The sequence below is a fragment of the Symphalangus syndactylus genome, chromosome 3, assembly GCF_028878055.3.
Source record: "Symphalangus syndactylus isolate Jambi chromosome 3, NHGRI_mSymSyn1-v2.1_pri, whole genome shotgun sequence".
Lineage (NCBI taxonomy): Eukaryota > Metazoa > Chordata > Mammalia > Primates > Hylobatidae > Symphalangus > Symphalangus syndactylus.
Window position 1 is genome coordinate 135,933,590 of NC_072425.2, and position 16,788 is coordinate 135,950,377.

General features: G+C 54.4%; 2 protein-coding genes across 10 annotated transcripts in view; one reads left to right on the plus strand and one right to left on the minus strand.

Annotated features, from left to right (window-relative positions):
* Nucleotides 1-264: 264 nt before the first annotated feature.
* Nucleotides 265-13,465, plus strand: CXCR5 (C-X-C motif chemokine receptor 5). 2 transcript variants are annotated; one of them, XM_055273407.2, is made up of 2 exons: nt 265-1,184; nt 10,802-13,465. In XM_055273407.2, exons 1-2 carry the CDS (start codon nt 1,134-1,136, stop codon nt 11,867-11,869), a joined length of 1,119 nt encoding a protein of 372 aa, XP_055129382.1. In that variant the 5' UTR covers nt 265-1,133; the 3' UTR covers nt 11,870-13,465. The 2 variants fall into 2 exon arrangements, with proteins under 2 accessions (XP_055129382.1, XP_063492652.1); XM_063636582.1 differs by lacking the exon at nt 265-1,184 and adding an exon at nt 1,202-1,313.
* BCL9L (BCL9 like) overlaps nt 13,337-16,788 on the minus strand; it is a 29,248-nt gene continuing 25,796 nt past the window's right edge. For all 8 annotated transcript variants that reach the window (XM_063636559.1, XM_055273395.2, XM_055273391.2 and 5 more), the window contains one exon: nt 13,337-16,706. In XM_063636559.1, coding sequence (XP_063492629.1) covers nt 15,613-16,706 — 1,094 coding nt within the window. In that variant the 3' untranslated portion in view covers nt 13,337-15,612. The remainder of the gene's footprint in view (nt 16,707-16,788) is intronic.

A 16,788-nucleotide genomic window follows, 5' to 3' on the forward strand; every position in this document is an offset into this window, starting at 1 on the left:
GTTGAGGGAAAGGACAGAGGTTATGAGTGCCTGCAAGAGTGGCAGCCTGGAGTAGAGCAAACACTAAAGGTGGAATCAAAAGACCTGAGTTCAAGTCCCAGCTCTGCCACTGGTTAGCTGTGGGATCTTGGGTAAGTTGCTCTCCCTCTCGGCCTCACAGACCTCCTGAATAAAAATTGAGGGTTAGACTGGATGATTTCTGAAGTCCTCTCTAGCTTGGTAGTCTACGCGGTTAATAATTTATGAGCAAACCAAGTTAATTTATAGATAGAACATCATTATTTGTGAGTCAGAAAATGACTCTGTAACTATGTACTTTTCTTGGTGGTTTCACTTTTTTTTTTCTTTTAGAAACAGGGTCTTGCTATGTTGCCCAGGCTGGTATCCAACTTCTGGCCTCAAGCGGTCCTCCTGCTTCGGCCTTCCAAAGTTGATTTCACTTTTGTCTTCCAGTATTGTTTTCCTGCTGTTCCCTTTGAAAAATTCTAACCTATCTTTTCTGAACTTGAGCTGAGAAGGGAAGGGGTTTTGCCCCTGTTGGGCAAAAGGATGGTGGCAAGTAGTTTGACCAAGTGCCCTAATTTGCCAGGACTTAGGGGTTTCCCAAGTCAAGGGGCTTTTCAGTCCTGGGCAGACTGGAATGGTTGATCACCCTAGTGGTGAGGAAGATGAAGGTTTGGAGGTGGCTTGGAGGAGAGGTTGCTAGGAGAGCTCTTCTCCTGTTCTCTGTTGATCAGGAGTTTCCCTCATCAACCTGCTGACTTTGTATGGTGGTTTCATTACAAGTTGTGAGCCCCTTATTGGGGCTATAGGGAGGAGAAGTGAGGGCAGCCTTTAAACTAGTCATAGGCCCCAGTTGAGACAATTGTTGCCGGGAAAGAAGCTGAAATGCTTGACTAGCACTGATGCTGTGGGGGATTTTCCCTCTTTCTTCAAAAAAACAGAAAAGACCCAGTGGAAAAAAAAAAGTGATGAGTTGTGAGGCAGGTCGCGGCCCTACAGCCTCAGGAGACGATGCGCAGCTCATTTGCTTAAATTTGCAGCTGACGGCTGCCACCTCTCTAGAGGCACCTGGCGGGGAGCCTCTCAACATCAGACAGTGACCAGTCTGGTGACTCACAGCCGGCACAGCCATGAACTACCCGCTAATGCTGGAAATGGACCTCGAGAACCTGGAGGACCTGGTGAGTAGACACGGGTAGCTTCCTGTCGCCGAGGCCCTGTCTGGAATTCTAATATCCTCTGCCAGAGTCCGAGGGAGAGGGGACAGCGTGGGAATCCTCTCCCACTGTGGATCTGTAAAATCTAGACAGGTCAGTCAGCTCCTGCCCTTTAAGAGTTTATTTTCCATTCTGTGGAAGAAGCAGATAAGGAGAGCTGCTGTCCTTAGCAGACAACCTTTAGAGGAAGCTGGAAGACACGGGTTCAGGCCCTGCATCCTCCTCTGAGTTGCTATGTGACTGGGAACAGGATACTTCACCTCTCCATTCTTTCTCTCCTTTTCTCTTAGGGTCGGAATATGGAACTAGACAGGAAAGTACTTTGGAGGTTTTCTTACCGTAAGGAGGCTGGCATTGCTAATCAGTCAATGAATACATGGCTGTTCGTCTCTCACCATATGATTGTATCATCAGGGCACTACATTCTGTGTTGGGTGGAGAAGTTGAGGACCTGGTCTTTGCCCTCAAATAGCTTCTGCTCTGGCCAGAGAAAAAAATCACTCACGGGAAGCTATTAGACAACAACTATGTGCTAAACTGAGGAAATGTGAGACCAGATGGTAGCAAGGAAGAGGATCCCAGCAGGCTGGAGTCAGGGAGCAGGGTGAGAAAACTGTTAATCTGAAAAATGTCCTGGATCCTGTTGTAGAATCTCTAGAGATAAGGTATTCTTGGAAAGGCTTCTTGGGTGGGCTAAGAAAATGGTCTCCAGCACTACGCTGCCACCACTCAAGTCTCTCCAGTGAAGTGTAGTGGTGCAGTTGACTCGGTTGTCACTGGGCTCCCAAAAGATGTGTGTGTGTGTGGAGCAACTCACCCAGAGAAACACAGGGTTCCTTGTGAGCCGACGGCAGAGGCTGGTTGTAAGCGTTTCTTGGAAACTTCTTCACGGTCTTTTCTCCCCCTGGGGAGAAGACTGGTTTCGGGGCTGCATTCTGGGTTAGATCACGAAGGAGCCAAACCCTGGCTCTTACCAACTCTCCTGGCCCAAACTTACCCTGAGATATTGTCTGACTCCCTCCTGCTCCCCCGGCTGGAGTGGACTTTGTGGAGTGGACTTTGTAGTTCCACCAGCCATGTTCCCAGACTTGCTTGGAGAAGCCCACCTCTCGCTTGCCCAAATCCCAAGGCTGGGAAGTGTAAGTAGGACACGGGGAGAAAGTGGGCAGAAGGGCTGACTACCCAAAGCCTGGCCCCTCAGATCCAAACCACAGGTGGAATCAAAGCCGGACCATTCATCTAATCAGGACCTGCTTCATAATTTGTGGGACCCAATGCAAAATGAAAACATGGGGCCCCTTGTTGAAAAATTACTATAAGAAGGCAACAGCAGAGCACTAAACCACGTGGGGGGTTCCTGCTGGGTGCAGACCCCGTGTGAACGCACCAGTTGCAAGCCCACGAAGCTGCCCTGAGTCTAATCACAGAGTCTGGGCAATATCCCAAATCAGACTAAAAACCCGCGGCCCTAAAGGGGCAATGTGCTCCCACCCTGGCCCCCGGTCATGGCCACTGGCCTCGCCTGATTAGGTTACTGGGCGTCTTCCTCTGCCTGCAGCTTCAAACTGACCACGAGCCCTGACCCAGTTGGATATCTTAGTAACCGACTGGAGACCCGGCGGGTCCCAGCTTCTGAGAAACCTTAAGAGTTTCCCCTAACTGCACGCCTCACCTCACTGAGTGACCTACTAGAGACAGGTGGTGGCAGGGGGCAGGGGCAGCAGAGTATGTCCCAAGAAAACCTACATCTGGGGGAAAGGTACCCAGTGACTTGCTTCGTGTCACACCTCAAATGAGTGATCCTCAGCCAGGCATTCCAATATCTGGATCCCTGACTCAGGGTCTAGCCAGAAGCCCAGGAGTCCTAGGACCATCTGGGCTCTGGAGCTCTTCAGCCAGCCACCAGTGCCTTGTTCCCGCTTCACGAATCTCCTACATACCCTGTCTCCAGGTCCAATGTCCACTCAGAATACAGACCCTTTCCTCCACCCTCACCCATTCACTGAAGGGCCGTGAGCAGCTTGGCAGACTGTCCCTCAGTGTCACAGTACAAAAACCCCGGGCACAGTGGTACAGGCAGGAGAATCTTGCACGTAGCAGCTTCTCAATAAGTATTTATTGATTTGTGATGCAGTAAAGGTCTTAGCTCACCATTTTCCTCTGGAGTTAGTCCGGGTTCTTCTATTCCTTCTGCTTCCTATTCTCCTTGTCCTTGCCCATACCAAGTATTGGTTCACATTCCTTGAACACTGGGTTTTACACTCTAATGTTGAGCTAAGAACTGGGGCCTTTTGGTTACACAGACTTGCCAGAAAAAAAAAAAAAAAAGGAACTGGGGGCTCCTGGCCATAAGCCATGTTGGTCATTCTGTATTCCATTTGTCCTCTTGAACTCGAAGACCAACTCGAGCCGCTTAAAATGTCCACTTCTTTAAGGCAGGGGCCGGGGGGTGGGGAGGGGCTGCTAATTCTCATGAATGAATTGTCCAAATAGAAAAAAATTAGATGGCTAAAACCAGGAACAAGAAGATTCCAGGTCTTGGGGTGGGCATGCCAGGGACCCATCCTGCTGGAAAGGCAGATCCAGGCAGACCTAGAGCAGACCCTGTCTATGCGACCCTTGATCTGAGAGCCTCCTTCCAACAGAACCAGGGCCTGGGCTGGGGCATCCACAGAGGCTGGTCATAAACTATACCTCCAGCCCCACCCTGCACACCAGCCAGGAGGGGAAGCTGCTATAGCGCAGGGTGAAGCTGGCCCAAGCCCCAGAGCCTGGCTTTCTATGACCCCTCTCCATAGACAATTACCACACATCATGACTTCAGTGTGACCAGAGCATCACAGGGGACACAGCCTGTCCACGTGGACCATCTCATTTCATCATGGAGGTGTGAAGAAGAGGAACCAAAACCAGCTCAGGCTCTTTCTGGGCTTCATCTAGGGGAAAGGGAGGTTCTCCACCCGCCCCCCGCAACCAGGTCAAAAGTCCCAGAGGAACCCCAGCAGAGAAGGCCCAACTGGGGTGTAGTTGGAGGGGTCAGAGATGAAGGAGAGCCTCAAGGCCGGGCTGAGGATGGGTCAGGGTCGAAGTGAATCTGGGTTCAGGCATACAAACTGCAGAGTCTCCGCCAGGAACTCTTGCTTTCTCCACGGACGCAGGCTGCAGCTGATCCCACTCCTCTAGCAGAACGGCAGAAACGGTGGCCGCGTATGTGGACCTAAGAATCAGGACACAAGAATGAACATTCTTTCAAGAGTGGTGGGGAAAAATATTCCCAACCCAGGAGATGGTTTCAAGAGGCTGCCACACACACCTGGGAGGCCTGTCTGCCTGCACCTTGGATTGTGTGACTCTGTATCCAAAGGGCAAAGAGACGCTGTGGTGCCAGGTGGGGCCCCTTTAAGCCTAAAGACTTGCTGCAGAGGCTTGGAGTAGCTTGAACTCTCCCCCTAAAACCACATCCAGCACAGTACCTGCTTCTAATGGCCAAAACCCACGGGTAGAGATGGAAGACTTGTCCCTGAAGGCTGTGGGTGCAGCAAGGGAGATGTGACAAATGGCAAGCCAGAGTCTCAGATGGTCTTTAGGGGCTGTGGGCCTCCTGAAGAAAGATGGGGTAAGGGGTACAGACCTACACCCTCACCCACAGCCCAGTCTCATTCCTCCAGACCCCTGCTCCCCTTAAGCCACTGAAGGCTGGAATGACAGATACCCTGGCCAGCCCCACTCACAGCTCCTGACCCTTGGCTGGGAATATCCACACAGGGACATAAAAGGATATGGAGCTTGTGTGCTCCCCCTGGCCACAGCAATGACTGGCGTCTGTGTGCAGACACCTCCCGCGGCCAGCATGACTCAGGCCTTGGAGTCCTGGGGTTCGGCCTGAGTAAGCCACGCATGCAGGCAGCCCTGCCCCCTCCTCGGGGCTGAGAAGCAAGGTCAGGCTGGGGCATTCACTGGCGGCAGAATGGACTAGAAAAACAAAGTCTCCGGCTACTGAGCTAGATGGAGATCATGCTGAGAACCAGCTCAGCCCCAGGCAGGGCAGGACAGACAGAGAATCTGGGAGTGGGAGCGAGGGGCATTTGAAGGCAGAGTCCAGCCTCCTTCTTCCCAGGGCAGGAATCTCTTCCCACACACTTGGGCTCAAACGTTCCTCTCCTTCCTAAAGGTACCATCTCATTGCTGGACAGTTCTGCCTGTTAGAAAGTTCTCCCTCCTTTGACTGAAACGCTACCCCCTCAGCTTCTGCCCAGTACTTCTAGACTGCCCCCTGGAAGCTCACAGTGAGAGTCCATTGCCGCCCTCTTGCCCATGGAGCTTCTTTCCAAGCCTTGACATCAGCCCTCAGGGACTCAAGTCTTCTCTGTCCCAGACACTACACCCCTAGTACCTGAAAATTTCCTCTACTGGCAGGGTTTTCCAAGCCCCTCAACAAAGTGGTCGTCCTTGTCCAGACCAACCAAACTGGGCTGGTGTCAGCTGCCCACTTACAGGCCTCTGTTCACCTAGATGAAGGTAACAATGGCCCTTCTGCTGGCCACGTCACTCCCACGACTCATCTTAAGCTTGTAGGCAACAAACTCCCAAGTCTTTCTCACGAACTGTTGTTACCTGGTCCTCCCTAACTTATCCCTGGACGGGTAATGTTTTAAACCTGAGTCCTGGCTTGTGTATTTTTCCCCATGCAATTTCATCTGGTTAGGTTGGACCCATGGTTCCAGCTTGTAAAGAACTCTATGTTGCCTGAGAGTGCCCCCAAAGCTGGATTGAGAGTGCTGAAGAGGAGGGGACCCCCAGGATAGATCCCTGAGGCATGCTAGACACCCCTGCCCAATGCACCTGCTGACATAGAATCCCCATTAGCAAATGTGAGCTGAGCTCCATGCTGGCCAATGCTGGGCAGTGGGGCAGTCTCATTATTTGGAGAAGTCAGGTGGGGCTTGGAGACTTAATTATCCAGGGAGGAGCCTGCATCCTACAGTGGAGTGAAGGAGAAGAGTAACATTTTAGGCCCTACCACAGGCCAAGCACTTTGCATCTCCTTACACCCCCCACTTCCCCCTAAGCCCCTCAATACTGGACACTGTTACAGCCCCTGCTCCTCCCCAGTGCTTACAGCAATTTTCTAACTAGATTCTAGCTCCACTCTCAGCCTCATTCTGGTCATTGTGTTTCTTGCCTTCTTTGGGGCATGCGGCCCTGGCCTATGACCAGGCTGTTGTCTGCTTGCTGGGTGCCTGTCTAGGCCACATGCTGCTGTGGCCCATCTTGGCACCTGTGTCTATGCAAGGTACGTGTTGCTGTCAAGAGTGTGTGTGTGCATGAGGGCCTTGGGTTTCTGCAGCTTTTCATGTCAAAGAATGGGCACACCACTCATGCAAATGGTCTGCCCTGTGCTCCCTCTGGGTGTGGGATTGGAGGGCTTCCTTCAGCAGCACATGCCCCACGGTATTCAGGATTCCTGATTCCTCAACTTCCCATGAGGCCAGAGCCAACCTTGCTTTATTGCCTCTCTCCATAGTTTGGGGGAGATTGGGGGAGCTAGAACTCCTATGTGTGGGAAGTGGCTTTAACATGTGCCACTCCCGAACCCCCAAAACATCTGTTTGACACCTCCTGCTGAGATGTGCTGTCAATTCCCAGCACCCCTCAAACCAGCTTCCTCCCATCTTACCCTCTCTGAACGCTGCCAGACAAATACCTCCTGGCAAGGAGGAAGACACAGGCCCCTCCCAAGCCCCCTCTAAATCTGGTTCTCAGGAGATGGGAGCCCTAGGGAGATGTCCCACTGCATTGACTTTAGATGAGCAATAACTCAGTCAGCCTGGAACCTTTGAAGGGCAAGAACTTGAGTGGAGGACAAGCCCAGAAACCCAGGGCTTTCTGGGTCAGATAGGCTGGCTGGACCTAAGCCCTCACCCAGGCACAGCCAAGGTAGGTGGAGTCCAACCCTGCTGACCACCCCAGGCCCTGCTTCCCTCTCCCTGTCTGACGGCTTGGCTCTGCGTGAAGACTGCTGAATTCCAGTATTAGTCAAGTGGGTGTGCTCAATGACAATATTGGAAATAGCTCCCAATAGAGTGAGAGCACTCAAGATAGGATCTAGGATCAAGGCCGTCAAGGTTATTGGGAGAAGGCAGAATGCAGAAGATTATGGAGTGAGTCCCTGCAGAGGCACTTGCCTAAGTCTCAGATTATAAGGTCTCCTGGCCTTCTCTGGGAAACTGCTTTCAGAGCAGGCCAGCATACATCTGTCCTATGTAAAACACATGGCCTTGGGAGGGGGACACAGAAGGCCTGCTTCTAAGACCTCGCCATCTGGTTAGAAAGTGGTCATCCCAACCCTGGGTGCTGTAATAAATGCACACGCATCATAAGGAGAAGAGAGAATTACAAGAGGGGAGCCGGGAAGGATGTCTGAAGATGGGATTGAATCAGCTTTGGAGGAAGGGTAGAAATTAGATAGGCAAATTTGGAAAGAAAGACCTGCTAGGCAGAAGGAAAAGGCCAAGCAGAGGTTTGGAGACAGGAATGTGTTGGGGTGTTGGGGAAAGGCTGGGAGGTGGTCTAGAGCAATAATATATTAATAGAAGACAAAGTTTGAAAGGTCAGAGGAATATACATTCGGGAAGAACATAAAGGCTCTGTTGGGAGGTTAGACTTCATCCCACAGGTCCATGGTTTTCAAATGAAAGTAGAACCATTTTCTTCAACGAAAGCTTATGTGTGAAGCACTACACAAGTCAAAAGTGGAGAGCTCTAGTTTAAAGTCAAGGAGGGGAGCCTGGAGCCCCAGCACCACTCCCCACTCCAGGGGAACCCTGTGACACACACACAGTCATGGATACTCTAAAGAAAGTCCTTGGAGCTGGGCACTGTTTTCACACACCTGCAGTCCTAGCTACCCAGAAGGCTGGGGCAGGAGGAGGATCACTTGGGCCAGGAGGTCAAGGCTGTAGTGTGCTATGATCACACGTATTAATAGCCACTGCTCTCCAGCCTGGGCAACATAGCAAGACACTATCAATCAAAAAACAAAAACAAAGGTGTGTGTCTGGCGGAGAAATTCCATGGAATCCTACTGCATGGGATGTTCTGCAATGAGTTCTAAACTTTATTTAAAAAAAAAATATTTTGTAGAGATGGGGTCTCGCTATGTCGTGCAGGCTGGTCTTGAATTCCTGGCTTCAAGCAATCCTCCCACCTAAGCCTCCCAAAGTGCTGGGAGCCACTGTGCCCAGCAGTTCTGAAATTTAGCAATGTGTGAATCGCACTAAGTTTGGCTTACTCCAATCTTTTTCTTTTTTATTTTTTTGAGACTGGGTCTTGGTCTGTTACCCACGCTGGAGCGTAGTGGCATGATCATAGTTCACTGCAGTCCCAAATTCCCTGGCTCAAGTGATCCTCCTGCCTTGTCTTCCCAAAGTGCTGGGATTACAGGCCTGAGCCACCATGCTCAGACTCGAATCAATCTTCTGTTGATGAACATTATCACAAATATGACTTTTTCTCATAGCTGACTTTGCTATTAAATGTGAAATTGAGGCCAGGTATGGTAGCTCATGCCTGTAATCCCACCACTTTGGGAGGCCGAGGCGGGGGTATCACTTGAGGTCAGGAGTTTGAGATCAGCTGGCCAACATGGTGAAACCCTGTCTCTACTAAAAATACAAAAAAATTACCTGGGCATGGTGGCAGATGCCTGGAATCCCAACTACTTGGGAGGCTGAGGCAGGAGAATTGCTTGAATCCAGGAGGCAGAGGTTGCAGTGGGCCGAGATCGTGCCACTGCACTCCAGCCTGGGCAACAAGAGCAAAACTCCACCTCAAAAAAAAAAAAAAAAAAAAAAGTGAAATTGAAAAAATAAGATAAAGACAAAAAGCAAAAGGAAACCACTGCTTATAGGTGATGGGGAACCAGTAAAGGACTTTAAGCAGAACATTGATGCGATGGGATTTGTGTTTCAGAAAACTTACCCTGTCCTCTGTGCAGGAGGTGGACAGGAGTAGAGAAGCTGGTGGGGATGGGACCCATGGAGAGATGGTCTCCTGAGCATTAGAGTGAAGAGAAGGAAGACTAGACTGAGGCAATGGCAGAGGGATGCTGCAGGAAGGGTTGGCAGATGGCTCTACCCTTGCACTGATGTATCTCCCACACCTCCTTCTCATAGACCCCCATTCCCGCAGAGCCAGAAGGAAAGACCCAGGTTGGAGAATGGGTCTTCTCAGCATTAGGAGTGAGTGTGTGACCCACAACTGTGGCTCCTGAGAGGCAAGAAAGCCCTGTGGCACCCAGTGTGACCATCCCCTCCTTGTGGGGGTGCCTTGCTCTCCTGAAATGGGGGCACCATTAAGCCACCCGGAGCCTGGTGGACAGCGTACCCCATCCCATCCTCTGCCTCCCTGGGGCTCATCATTCATAGTATTGCCATTTTGAACCCACATAGGTTGGTTATAACTGGTTTTGAATTGCCTGGGGAGGGGCTTGGGTAGGGAGGGTGGGAAGAACAGAGCTGGGAGGTGAGGAGGAACAGGTGCAGGGGACAGCTGTGAGTGAAAGGTGTGAAAACAGGCACATGTCTTCCTTTGTGGTTAGCTGGGTAAACAACCTGAGTGCTGGGGTGATGGAGGGGGGGTGATGGGGAGAGGAAGAGGAGGATGGGGAGGAGGGAACTTCCGGAGACATCACAGGCACGCCCCCTGCACTTGGAGCAGGCTCTCTCTTTCTCTCCTGCCAGTCTCCCCCCTTCTCTCCTGCCAGTCTCCCCGTGTTGCCCTCACTTTCTCCTGCCTCTCTCTGCCGCTGGGCTTTCTGCTTCTGAGTACTTCCAGCTGCAGGGAGGTTGCCAGTGATGGGAAGTAGCAGGGAGCCTGCATCTGCTGCCCCTAGAAGGAAAGCCCAGGCAGGGTTGTTCAGTGGGAGGTATTGGCTTTGGAAGTAGATAAACGTCGGTTCACACAAACCTGATCTTTAGCAAGACACATCTGTGAAATAGGAATTATATTACATACCTTGAGCGGGTTGTGCATATTGAACCAGATGGGAGGCTATTACTGCCATTTCAGTGATAACAGTGACAGTCAGGAACAGGGAGACCCATAAGGAGGGAGCCTGCAGCCCACGTCAGCATCTGCCCGCCCCCAGCCCCCAGCACAATGCTAAGTTGCAGTGTCCGACTGTTCTGCTCAGAACTGGAACAGATGTGTCCTTGTACCAAGCAGGTCCACTCCCCAAATTGAAGTCCTGTGACTCCAGCCCCCAAGGCTGCAGGCTTCCATACATGAGGACCCAAAAACACAAGCTGACTTATGGGGTCCAACCCTTCAGCACTTACAAAGCTCGGCCACCCGCACGCCTCTCTTCATCTGCACCACCACTCTAAGGAATGCGGTCCCTTTGACAGGCGAAAAACTGAAGTTGGAAAAGACAAAGTGATTTGTTCAAAATTGAAATTTGAAACTTGACATTTAGTCAGTGGGCCCTACGTAGGAAAAAACCTCCAAGAGAGCTAGAGTTCCTCTCAGAAAGGAAAGACAGGTCCTCAGGTCCTCACCCTCCCGTCTCCTTGCCTTTGCAGTTCTGGGAATTGGACAGATTGGACAACTATAACGACACCTCCCTGGTGGAAAATCATCTCTGCCCTGCCACAGAGGGGCCCCTCATGGCCTCCTTCAAGGCCGTGTTCGTGCCCGTGGCCTACAGCCTCATCTTCCTCCTGGGCGTGATCGGCAACGTCCTGGTGCTGGTGATCCTAGAGCGGCACCGGCAGACACGCAGCTCCACGGAGACCTTCCTGTTCCACCTGGCTGTGGCCGACCTCCTGCTGGTCTTCATCTTGCCCTTTGCCGTGGCGGAGGGCTCTGTGGGCTGGGTCCTGGGGAACTTCCTCTGCAAAACTGTGATTGCCTTGCACAAAGTCAACTTCTACTGCAGCAGCCTGCTCCTGGCCTGCATCGCCGTGGACCGCTACCTGGCCATTGTCCATGCCGTCCATGCCTACCGCCACCGCCGCCTCCTCTCCATCCACATCACCTGTGGGACCATCTGGCTGGTGGGCTTCCTGTTTGCCTTGCCAGAGATTCTCTTCGCCAAAGTCAGCCAAGCCCATCACAACAACTCCCTGCCACGTTGCACCTTCTCCCAAGAGAACCAAGCCGAAACGCATGCCTGGTTCACCTCCCGATTCCTCTACCATGTGGCGGGATTCCTGCTGCCCATGCTGGTGATGGGCTGGTGCTACGTGGGGGTAGTGCACAGGTTGCGCCAGGCCCAGCGGCGCCCTCAGCGGCAGAAGGCAGTCAGGGTGGCCATCCTGGTGACAAGCATCTTCTTCCTCTGCTGGTCACCCTACCACATCGTCATCTTCCTGGACACCCTGGCGAGGCTGAAGGCCGTGGACAATACCTGCAAGCTGAATGGCTCTCTCCCCGTGGCCATCACCATGTGTGAGTTCTTGGGCCTGGCCCACTGCTGCCTCAACCCCATGCTCTACACTTTCGCTGGCGTGAAGTTCCGCAGTGACCTGTCGCGGCTCCTGACCAAGCTGGGCTGTACCGGCCCTGCCTCCCTGTGCCATCTCTTCCCTAGCTGGCGCAAGAGCAGTCTCTCTGAGTCAGAGAATGCCACCTCCCTCACCACGTTCTAGGTCCCAGTGTCCCCCTTTATTGCTGCTTTTCCTTGGGGCATGCAGTGATGCTAGATGCTCCTTCCAACAGGAGCTGGGATCCTAAGGGCTCACCATGGCTAAGAGTGTCCTAGGAGTATCCTCAGCTGGGGTAGCTAGAGGAACCAACCCCCATTTCTAGAATGTCCCTGCCAGCTCTTCTGCCAGCCCTGGGGCTAGGCTGGAGCCCAGGGAGCGGAAAGCAGCTCGAAGGCACAGTGAAGGCTGTCTCTATCCATCTGCACCCCCTTGGGCTGAGAGAACCTCACGCACCTCCCATCCTAATCATCCAATGCTCAAGAAACAACTTCTACTTCTGCCCTTGCCAACGGAGAGCGCCTGCCCCTCCCAGAACACACTCCATCAGCTTAGGGGCTGCTGACCTCCACAGCTTCCCCTCTCTCCTCCTGCCCACCTGTCAAACCAAGCCAGAAGCTGAGCACTAGGGGATGAGTGGGGGTTAAGGCTGAGGAAAGGCCAGCTGGCAGCAGAGTGTGGCCTTCAGAAACTCAGTCCCTAAAAACACAGACATTCTGCCAGGCCCCCAAGCCTGCAGTCATCTTGACCAAGCAGAAGGCTCAGACTGGTTGAGTTCAGGTAGCTGCCCCTGGCTCTGACCGAAACAGCGCTGGGTCCACCCCATGTCACCAGATCCTGGGTGGTCTGCAGGCAGGGCCGACTCTAGGTGCCTTGGAGGCCAGTCAGTGACCTGAGGAAGCGTGAAGGCCAAGAAGCAAGAAAGAAACCCGACAGAGGAAAGAAAAGAGCTTTCTTCCTGAACCCCAAGGAGGGAGACAGATCAATCAAACCCGGCGGTCCCCTCCACCAGGCGAGATGGAGTGGGGTGGAGAACTCCTAGGGTGGCTGGGTCCAGGGGATGGGAGGTTGTGGGCACTGATGGGGAAGGAGGCTGGCTTGTCCCCTCCTCACTCCCTTCCCATAAGCTACAGACCCGAGGAAACTCAGAGTCGGAATGGAGAAAGGTGGACTGGAAGGGGCCTGTGGGAGTCATCTCAACCATCTCCTCCGTGGCATCACCTTAGGCAGGGAAGTTTAAGAAACACATTGAGGCAGGGAAGTCCCCAGGCCCCAGGAAGCCGTGCCCTGCCCGTGAGGATGTCACTCAGATGGAACCGCAGGAAGCTGCTCCGTGCTTGTTTGCTCACCTGGGGTGTAGGAGGCCCGTCCGGCAGTTCTGGGCGCTCCCTCCCACCTCCCCAGCCTTTGATCGGGTGGGGAGTCAGGGACCCTGCCCTTGTCCCACTGCAGCCAAGCAGCCAAGCTCCTTGGGAGGCCCCACTGGGGAAGTAACAGCTGTGGCTCAGGGGAGCGTGTCTTCACGGCAGAACAACGAGGAAGCCCTAAGAGGCCCCTTTTTTCTCTGAGTATCTCCTAGCAAGCTGGGTAATCGATGGAGGAGTCTGAAGCAGAGGCAAGGAGGCAAGAGGCTGGATTTTGAATTTTCTTTTTAATAAAAAGGCACCTATAAAACAGGTCAATACAGTACAGGCAGCACAGAGACCCCCGGAACAAGCCTAAAAATTGTTTCAAAATAAAAACCAAGAAGATGTCTTCACATATTGTATTTATATATTTATATTTATATATATATTTATATAATGGTACAAAATGGCTGGGGGTATGGCCATGGATGGAGGGAAGAGTAGGCTGGCCTGTGGCACGGGTGGGAGGAGAGGGGACGGAGAGGGCACTCGGCCCGCTGTGATCTGACCCCTCTCTCCTCAGGGCAGGAAACACAGAGTCAGACAGTTTGGGGGGTCTTGGGCCAGGGGTGGAGGGCTCAAGGGCACAGGGCCCAGGCTGAGGCAGGGCGGGCAAAGCGCCTGGCAGGATGAAGGGCAAGTGGCCCCCCAAACACAGAGGCCCTGGCCATGGCCCCTGGGAGGTGACCTGGGTGAGTCAGGGGCCTGTTGTCAGCCCCAGAGGAAGCGCTGGACCTGGCCGATGGTGGGCCGAGAGGACAGCACCAGGCTGGGAGAAGTGGGGAGAGTTCCCTTTGTATTACAGCTGCCAGTGCGAGACCAGGCCCTCCAGGCCAGGAAGGCTAGGGACGGGTCCTGGTAGAAGACACCCTGTCTAGAATGGCCCTTGGTCCTGGAGGTGGGGCGCAAAAGGCCTCAGCCAGGGAACTGCCCTGCCACCTCCCGAGGCAGGAAAGGAAGTGAGAAAAGGAGAAGTTTTGTACTCCTGGGGCCAAAGTAGGGGACAAACACCCAGTCGTATATGGCTTCAGCTCTGACCAAAGGCGGATAGGGAGCTCTCCTGGGGAGGAGCAGGGAGCCGAGGGGGAGGCAGTGGCTGTGCCTGGGTGGGCACAGACAGATCTGGTACATGGCCCTGAGCCCTGGGCAGAGGGACAACCTTGCCGGTGAGTGGGCAGGCAGAGAGGAGGCGGCAGGATGCTGTTTCCCCGATTCCATCCTCAGGGAGTGGAGACTGGAGGGGAGGTGCACTGACTCAGACGAACTGTTCTCCCCCTTCTTTGAAAAGAAGTAGGTGGCAGCAGCCTCTGGAAAAGTCAGGGCCCTGGAGGTTACCTGGTCCAGGGCTACTGCAACCACAGGCCCCAGTGGCACCATGCCACCCCTTCCATGGCTCCACTCAAGGGGGCCACACAGCCACCGCCTCTTCCTCCTTTCCTTCATCCCAAACTGGGACAAAAGACTTCAAGTTCTGGCTAAGATGTAGCAGCAGCGGATGCCCGGGCATCCAAAGTGGGAAGCCAGGGCCCCGTGTCACCGGTGTGGGCAAACATACATGCACGTGCACACATGTTCTCCCTGAATCACTCAGCAGCGGACAGGCTGCCGCCCTGGGGATCTCAGCCCTGCTGGGGCTCACCAGGTGGAAGCCTAGGTGGTCTGACCTCAGTTTAGGAGTGGGTCATTTACGTCATTTTACCATTTGGGGAGGGGACAGGAATGGTATCCCTTAGGGACCCAGAGACACTGCAAACAGTGGGTGGCCGTGTAGGGCTGCACATCCCTGGGTCCAGGGGAATGGAGGGAGCAATAACTTGAAGAAGGGGGAAGGGTTTCTTTTATCCTTTTTTTTTTTTGTGTGACTTCTATCAAAACACAGAAATACAGCACACGCACAAACCAGCACAAAAGCGCAGCGCTCTATTTACAGCTCCGGCTGGCACCTGCCCACCTGGCCAGCCGCCTGCAGGGAGGGGTGGGAGAGGGGTCAGCCACATCAGCAGGGAAAGGATACGAAGCAGGTAAAGACAGAAGGAAAATGGGCGGGTACAGAGAAACCAAGAGGGAGGTGGAGCTCCAGCAATGTGAACACGAGGAGACAGGAGCAGAAGGGGCTGGGGGAGACCTGACCTGTCCTTCCTCTCTCCCCCCAGATTCCCATCCAGGACTCCAAAGCATAGCTGAAGGGGGCGTGGTGGGTGCAGGGATGCAGGGAAAGAGGTAAAATAGAGAGGCTCCATAGGAATTGGGAGGAGTAGGGGAGGGGCAGTCCTGGTGGCCGAAATGGAACCAACCCCAATCCAAAATTCCCCACCCCACTCTGCCACTTCCCCCTAAGCTGCCAGCACATCTGGTTTCCACAAATGCCACTCCCTACACAAGCCCCCTCCCACCCCCTCCACCCCACCCCACGACCCAGGCCATCCCAACATTGAGGGGAAGAACTTTGTTAAGGTTATCGTATTTGCAACATTGCCCCGGCTCCAGCCCCGGCAGCGACTTCTAGAAGGGCAAGTTGGCCATGCCGCCTGGCGCCGGGAGGTAGCCCATCTGGCTGTCCAGGGACACACTGCGCTGCCGAAGGGGGTGGGACACCATGAGGTTCTGCTGGGGCGGGGGGCCCATAAGGGAGCCCTGTGGGGAGAGCATGTGGGGCGGCTGGCTGTAGACCTCGCCCCCCACGCCCCGCTGCTTCATCAGCATGAAATTCTGCTGGGTCATGAGGCCTTGTGGAGGGGACATGACCCCCTGGTGCAGGCCATGGGGCACCATCCCCTGCTGTGGGGGCACGCCTGTCCTGCCCAGCAAGGACATCTGTCCGGGGTGGCACATGGACATGTTGAGCCCCCGCTGGACGCCCTGCTGGCCTGGGAGGTTGGGAGGCCGAGAGGGAGTCTGCTCCGCCATCATGTTCTGCAGGTTCATGAGATGCAGATTGGGGGGCTGAGCCTTGGGGGGCTGGTTCTCGCTCTTGGGGAAGTACTGGAGGGTGCTGCTTGGCTTCTCAGAGGGGATGATCCTCGACAAGTCGAACTCGGGGATCCCCGTTGGGGTGGGCCGGATCACCTCGCTCAGCTCGGGGTCGTTCAGCACTGATGCCACCCCAGGGAGCACACCCGGTGGGTATGTGTCGCCCATGCGCCCAGCCATGGCTTTGCCCATCAGGTGCTGCTGGGGAGGCATGGGGCCTGGCGGCTGGTTGGGCAGGTCCTCGGGAGGCAGGGGCATGCCTGACGGGTAGTGCTGCTGCAGGCCAGGCCCCCCGCCCCCACCCCCAGTGGGGGCCATGGCACCATGGGGCTGCTGCAGTCGAGGGGGGAAGGGCATCATCTGGGAGGAGCTGGGCACCGGGCCACAGGGGGCATTCAGGGAGTCGGGGCCCCCTGGGGCCATCATCATGGAGTTTTGAGGGGGCCCCCCTGTCCCCTGTGCGTTGGGATGCAGTGGAATGTTGGAGCCCAGAGGGGTAGGGGAGGGCAGCATGGCGGGCGGGGGCTCATGGGACAGGGGCTGCTGGCCTGGCAGGTTCATGCCCATAGGGCTCTGGGCAGCGGCTGAGTTCAGGTGCATCTGGCTGGGCTGGCTGTTGCTGATCCCTGTAGGGAATAGAAGACAGGGGGTCAGGCATGGTGCGCCCAGCTCGGGGAGGGTACAGGGTTCAGGCCTTCCCCACTCCCA

Bases quoted from the DNA above. Each gene is read 5' to 3' on its own strand.
- CXCR5 (XM_055273407.2), top strand. From the start codon at position 1,134: ATGAACTACCCGCTAATGCTGGAAATGGACCTCGAGAACCTGGAGGAC. The intron at 1,185-10,801 runs GTGAGTAGACAC...TTGCCTTTGCAG, and splicing joins TCGAGAACCTGGAGGACCTG to TTCTGGGAATTGGACAGATT.